Source organism: Cynara cardunculus (genome assembly GCF_001531365.2).
Source record: "Cynara cardunculus var. scolymus isolate 2C chromosome LG 1, CcrdV1, whole genome shotgun sequence".
In the NCBI taxonomy this organism is placed as follows: domain Eukaryota; kingdom Viridiplantae; phylum Streptophyta; class Magnoliopsida; order Asterales; family Asteraceae; genus Cynara; species Cynara cardunculus.
The window spans coordinates 24982205-24988390 of NC_037528.1; the positions used below are offsets into that span (position 1 = coordinate 24982205).

Consider the following 6186-nt stretch of genomic DNA (forward strand, 5'->3'; position numbering starts at 1 on the left):
ACTTGCCCAAGGATCACCCCATGCCTCAGTTGAGAGAACTTTAGAAGTAGAAGAGCGTGTTCAAGTACAAGGGGTACCTGAACAGGGTTGTGCGCTGAGGGAAAATGTAATGGAGAGGGGTGAATCGGTGCAGGGAGCTTCTGATCGGCCACATACTTTAACTGCTAGAGCTTCACCATCTTCTGAAGCTACTCAATCTGATAAAGGAGCGGATTATGGTAATGATGATGATGATGATGCACAACACTTTGGGACATTTGATGATGATATCGATAAGATCTCTCCTGAGTTTGCTACTCAACAAACTTGTCCCAGCCTATAATCTTTATCATTCAATGTTGAAGAAGGCGACGAGTATGATCGTTATCTTCAAGGCATATCAATTGTAGGTGGTGTTGAGGGAGTCGAAGTAGAAAATGAAGAGAGTATGAGAGAAAGGGAAGAAGAAAAAGATGGTGAGAGTGTGACTGGAGCCGAAAAAGAAGAACAAGCTCCATCCCAAACTGATATACTTAGCCGGGTAACCACATCTACTACTGACATTCATACGTTGAATGTTGGTATTGAACAAGACATAGCTAGCCCAGCTATGCAAATGCACACCCTCCCTATCCACTCAGTTGGTTCTCAACAACCGACTGTTTCAACTTCTCACGGGGATATTACACATATGCTAACTACTTCTCACTTGGAGAACGTGGTTATTGAAATAAGTAGGTCGTTGCCCCAACCTACGCCTTCGATTCTGTGCACCTYGAGTATAGAGCCCATACACATAGGTACACGTGAGTCCGGAGCATCTGTTGCTCCAAGTGCTGTTCTTAGTGAACAAGCCAGAACGACCAGAGTGGTATCTTCGGATATTTCACAAGGACAGGTCGGAAGTCCTACCAATGCTAATATTATGGCAACATTGAATGTAGGCACAACAGTTTATTCAACTGTTGTTTCAACTGGTAATCTAAGTGATCCAGGTGTTATATTACCCGACTTTGTGTCAAGGGAATATCTGGACGACGCCCTAAAGGCTGTTCAAGACAATTTCGATGCTCAATTTGCTAGTCTGAAACGTTTGATCAAGGGAAAAGAGCAAGTTATGGAAGAGACACCTTCAGTGCCATCACCACCTCCAGTACCAGAACCATCAGTACCGGATCAGTCGGTGGATGAGCTCAAATCGCTTTTATATGCAAAATTGATGGCTTCACAGAATGAAGATGCTGAAGATGCTGATTTAGTTGGTCTTCTTCGCCAACAGATTGAAACAAACCCTGTTATTMGAGCCTCTGAGTTCTTGACTTTCCAAGATGTGATCAACGCTAATTTCTTTAAACTGAAAAGATCAATGGATACTTTTGCTGACAGAGTGTCTATTCTTGAAGAAACCTGCAGATCTCAAGCCGAATCTCTCAAAAGAAAGCATGACGATCAGGACCCTGATAGTCATGAGGGGGAGATGAAGAGACCGAGATTGGCTGAGACATCTGCACAGGGAGAAAAGGTGGGGGAAAAGTCAGGTTCTCAAGATGTCAACGTTCAAAGTTTTACCCCGGAGTCAGTGCGGGAAAGAATAATAGAGGCGATTGTAATTGAAGATGAAGAAGAAGTGGTGGCAAGTCCTACGATCGAGCCAATGGTTGAAAAGCCGGCGGACTCCACTGTAGAGACAAGGTTGCTTATGGACTTGTCAGCCAACGTAGGTTTCAACAGTATGTTTACATCTACTTTGGGTGGAGAGCAGGATTTTGGTGAAGACGTGGAGAATATTGATGAATCTACTGGATTATACTTTGATTTTGAAGATGATCTAGAAGAAGGAGATCCAGAATTTCCTATTCAAGGTGATCCACAGTTTGCTCCAGAATCTTTAACTGCTGATTACCTACTGCGCCAGAAACTAGCACTCCAAAGCCAACTGTTGAATCTACAGAAATCTTCACAAAGGGTTATATTCCATTTCATATCAGAGCAAATTATTTTGGTTATGATCGAGAACGGATCCGAGAGCCGTACCTTGAAGATGTCTATTTTGGTATTTTTATTCGTCACAAGAAGCTTATCAGTGGTGACAGAGTATTAGGGATCCACAAAAAGCCTAAAGAGTTCAGAACAGAGTATAGACATCTCTTAAAGTCTAAATGCCAGCCAATCAGCCAAGTACGTACCAAGCATAGGATTGTCTCGATAAAACAGATAGATGCTCAGAGACTCCGTAAAATTTGGTATCCTGTTTTTACTATCACAAGACAGGATGGCCAGATCTGGAGATTTAGTGAAGCTGATTTCACTAACATGTACTTAGATGATCTTGAGTATTTGTATTTCGAACTCAAAAATATGCAGATCGGAAAGGAAGGAGAACTTGTAGCACTGGAAACAATCAAAAGATTCATCAGAAGTCAAGTCAAGCTGTCTATGATCATCGATGTTCAAATGGGTCTTGAGGATAGCCAGAAAATTATCAATCTCAAAAGACCTAATCAAGAGCTTGAAGACATTGATAGTTATCCAGTATACACGGTTCTTGAAAGTCCTGAGTTCGGAGTCATTTACTTTGCTCAACTTCAGATGAAAAAGTTTATGAGATTCAGTGAACTAAATAAATACTCTGATGGTACGATCAGGTTGGTGAAGAGGGCATTAGACTCAAARCTGATGAATGATGAAAAGGTTGTGGAATCCTAGCGAATGAATGTCAAAGAAAGATATCTGCTCGTCAACGCTATCAATCTGCTCGAGGAGAAAATTCAATACCGAAATGCTCTGAGAAGGTATGAGAAGATTCTTGGACTGCGCAAAACGAAATTTACAAGAGTCCAAACTTGAATCCAAAGGSGRWGAATSTTGGGTTCAAGATTAGAGCTAAAATGTTGTATTCAAGTTTCTCCATTTGCTTAGCTTAATTGTAATTAGTTGAGTTTTATTTTCCTTAGTATAAATAGTCTTTCCTTTGTAATTGTAATTACACACTTTGATTACATCATAATTCAAAAAGGTGATTTGACAGCCAAGTAATTCTCTCTCTCCAATCTATCTTACATTCTTATTCATTCATCTTTGTTCTTGAGCTTTTATGAAGATCTGATCAAGATTTGTATGAAATCTGGACTTCACAGTATTCAACTCAAGATATTCTACAATGGGTTAAGTCCCATGGCTAAGCAGATGCTCGACGCAACTGTAGGAGGGGCCTTTACAGCTAGTACCTACAATGAGGGGTATGAGATCCTTGAAAAGATTTCAACAAATAATGGACATTGGGCTGATCCACGTGTTCAACCACAAAGACTGATGGAATTCATGATGTAGATGCATACACTGCATTAACAGCACAACTCACTTCCATGACCAACATGCTTAAAAATCTAACTTCTGGTCAAGGAGTGCAGCAAGCTGCTACTACACCTGTTCCAACAGTCCTCTCAGTGCAATGTGTTTGTTGTGGCGGGGAACACTCTTATGAATATTTGTCCTCATAATTCTGAATCTATAAACTTTGTTCATAATGGATATGGTCCCTATACCAACAATTACAATGCAAGTTGGAAACAACACCCGAATTTTTCTTGGAATAGTCCATGTTTAAATCCACCCGCACATAAGCAACAATGAGCCTCTAATTTTCAACCCCAACAACATGCAGGCAGCTCTAACTCTCAAAATCATCACCAAAATTTTCAACCTACTCAACCACCTGTTCAAAACAAGCCACCTCTGCAAGCTGATTTATCATCTTCTTTGGAAGCAATGATAAAAGGGTTATTTGGCGCAAGCTCAAGCTCAAGCTCAAAATCTATCTTTGATAACCCAACAAAACTCTCAGAATCAATCTCTTTTTAATCAGCAAAGTGCTGCTATCATAAATTTTGAAACCCAAGTCAGTCAACTTCCACTCAATCAGACTAATAGAGTCCTTGGTACTTTGCCTAGTAACATAGAAGTCTCGAGAGCCTTAGGAAAGGAACATGTGAAAGCAGTGACCCTGAGAAGTGGGAAGGAATTGACATAAGCTGTGCAAAAAGATCATGAACCAATTTTGTCAAAAACCGATGCTACAATATTGGCCCCTATTATTGAAAAACCACTGAAACCATTAGAAAACCAATCATCTAAGGTCACCAATACTGTCCCCCCAAAATCAAACTACCCTTTACTGTTTCCAGAAGAGGCCAATAGAAAAAAGTCATTACAAAATGAGGTTATAGCAGATCCTAAGATCAAATCCGTAACCCCATCCACACCACACGAGAGTAAGACCACCCAAGGCATAAAGGACTCATCTTGCTCCACACATTCAAAGAAAGCTTTCATAAAACCAGTTCCTCCTTATGTAACTTACCCCCAAAGGTTGAGGAATCAGAAGAAAGAACTGCATTTTAAACAATTCTTGGATGTGTTTAAAGAATTGTATATCAACATACCACTTGTTGAGGCAATCGAGCAAATGTCTGGTGATGTTAAGTTCCTCAAGGACATCTTAAGTAAGAAGAAGAAGTTGATCGCATATGAAACCGTAGCTCTTACTGAAGAATGTAGTGGACTTCTGACCAACAAGATACCTTCTAAGCTTAAAGACCCAAGAAGTTTCACTATTCCTTATTCTATAGGTGGGAAACAGATTGGGAAAGCTTTGTGTGACTTAGGTGCAAGTATCAACCTCATGCATTTATCTGTTTTCAACACCTTAGGCGTAAAAGAGGCTAGACCTATCACTGTTACACTTCAATTGGCCAACAAATCCATTGCATACCCTAACGGAAAGATTGAGGATGTTTTAGTGCAAGTTGGCAAGTTTATATTCAGATTTTATCATCTTAGACTTTAAGGCCGATAAGGACATTTCTATTATTTTAGGGAGACCATTCCTAGCCACCAAAAGAACTTTGATAGATGTCCAGAAAGGAGAGTTGACTATGAGACTTGAGGACCAAAATGTCACAATTAATGTTTTCAATTCTTTGAAATACCCTGACTACTTGGAGGAGTGCTCAAGCATAACTGAGTTAGAGGCAATGTGTCATGAGGAAGGAACTAGAGAAGTCTGTAAGTTAGAGGAAGATGATAGTGTTGAAATAGATGAAGAGATTGTTGAGGAGTTAGATTTAAGAGAGGATGATGGTATCCCAAGTGATGTTACTGCATTTGAGTTGTTGGAAAACAGTGAGCAAAAGAATTTCACCCTATCCATTATATCACCACCTGACTTGAAGTTGAAACAACTCCCATCTTGTTTGAAGTATAATTTTCTAGGAGAAAAAGGCAAATTGCTTGTCATCATTTCATCTACCCTAGATTTGCATCAAGAGAAGAGAAGAAGTTGGTTGATATGTTGAAGTTGCACACAAAAGCTATAGGATGGACCATTAACGACCAAAAGGGGATTAGTCCTTCTGTTTGTCAACATAAAATCATCCTACATGACAATAACTTCACATCCATAGAGCCACAAAGAAAGGTGTCTACTTTTGACAAAGCCATAAATAAATTATTTGGTCTCTCATCTCACATAGATTCTAATAATGATGCACTCTTGCACACGACCTCTGAGGCATATGTGGTTGAGATCATTACTTTCCTTGGAATGCCTGAGACTGATTGGGAGTCTTACACCCATTTCATGTTGAAAACCTTTAAAGCTTGCCAATTTGTCTTTTGATAAGAATGTTTGGATAAGCTTTATTAGACATTATTTATCACCCACTAATCATAACAGCTCCATTTTTGTAGAAAAGTTTGTGCTTTTTTTAGTCTCATAACAGGTGAGAACATAAACTTTCGTGAAAACATTCTAAAGGCTATCAAAGTGGAGACTCAAAGGTTGTTTAAAGAGAATGAGAAGTTGAAGGAGATAGCAGCACAGGCTTCAAAGCCTACTTTTTGGAGTAGGGCAGGTTCAATCACTTTTCATTAGTATCCATTTTTTTTTAGTCTGGGATGATTTTATATTTTTTTAGATTTATTTTCTTTACAAGATTGCATGTTCATTGATAGTTGGCTTTGACGTCATAGCCTAAATAATTCTGAGGTTGTTAGCTATTCACCTAGTAGATGTGTTCTTGCTAGAACTAGCACCATTCTTTTTGGGACAGAACTTGACTCACACACCAATAATATGAGGGGTATGATATAGGTCTTTCTTCATAACTCACAAATAACCACTAGCACCCACTATACGCTACACACCCC

At 39.4% G+C, this 6186-nt stretch overlaps 1 protein-coding gene across 1 annotated transcript; it reads left to right on the forward strand.

Annotated features, from left to right (window-relative positions):
- The first annotated feature begins 4444 nt into the window (after nt 1-4444).
- Nucleotides 4445-5333, forward strand: LOC112526425. Its single transcript, XM_025136737.1, has 2 exons — nt 4445-4787; nt 4855-5333. The coding sequence occupies exons 1-2, from the start codon at nt 4445-4447 to the stop codon at nt 5331-5333; spliced, it is 822 nt and encodes a 273-aa protein (XP_024992505.1).
- Nucleotides 5334-6186: the final 853 nt, after the last annotated feature.

What these genes read in the sequence shown, in the direction of transcription:
- LOC112526425 (XM_025136737.1), top strand. Translation starts at nt 4,445, where the DNA reads ATGTCTGGTGATGTTAAGTTCCTCAAGGACATCTTAAGTAAGAAGAAG. An exon ending in GGATGTTTTAGTGCAAGTTG is followed by an intron (nt 4,788 to 4,854) that starts GCAAGTTTATAT and finishes CTATTATTTTAG; the next exon opens with GGAGACCATTCCTAGCCACC.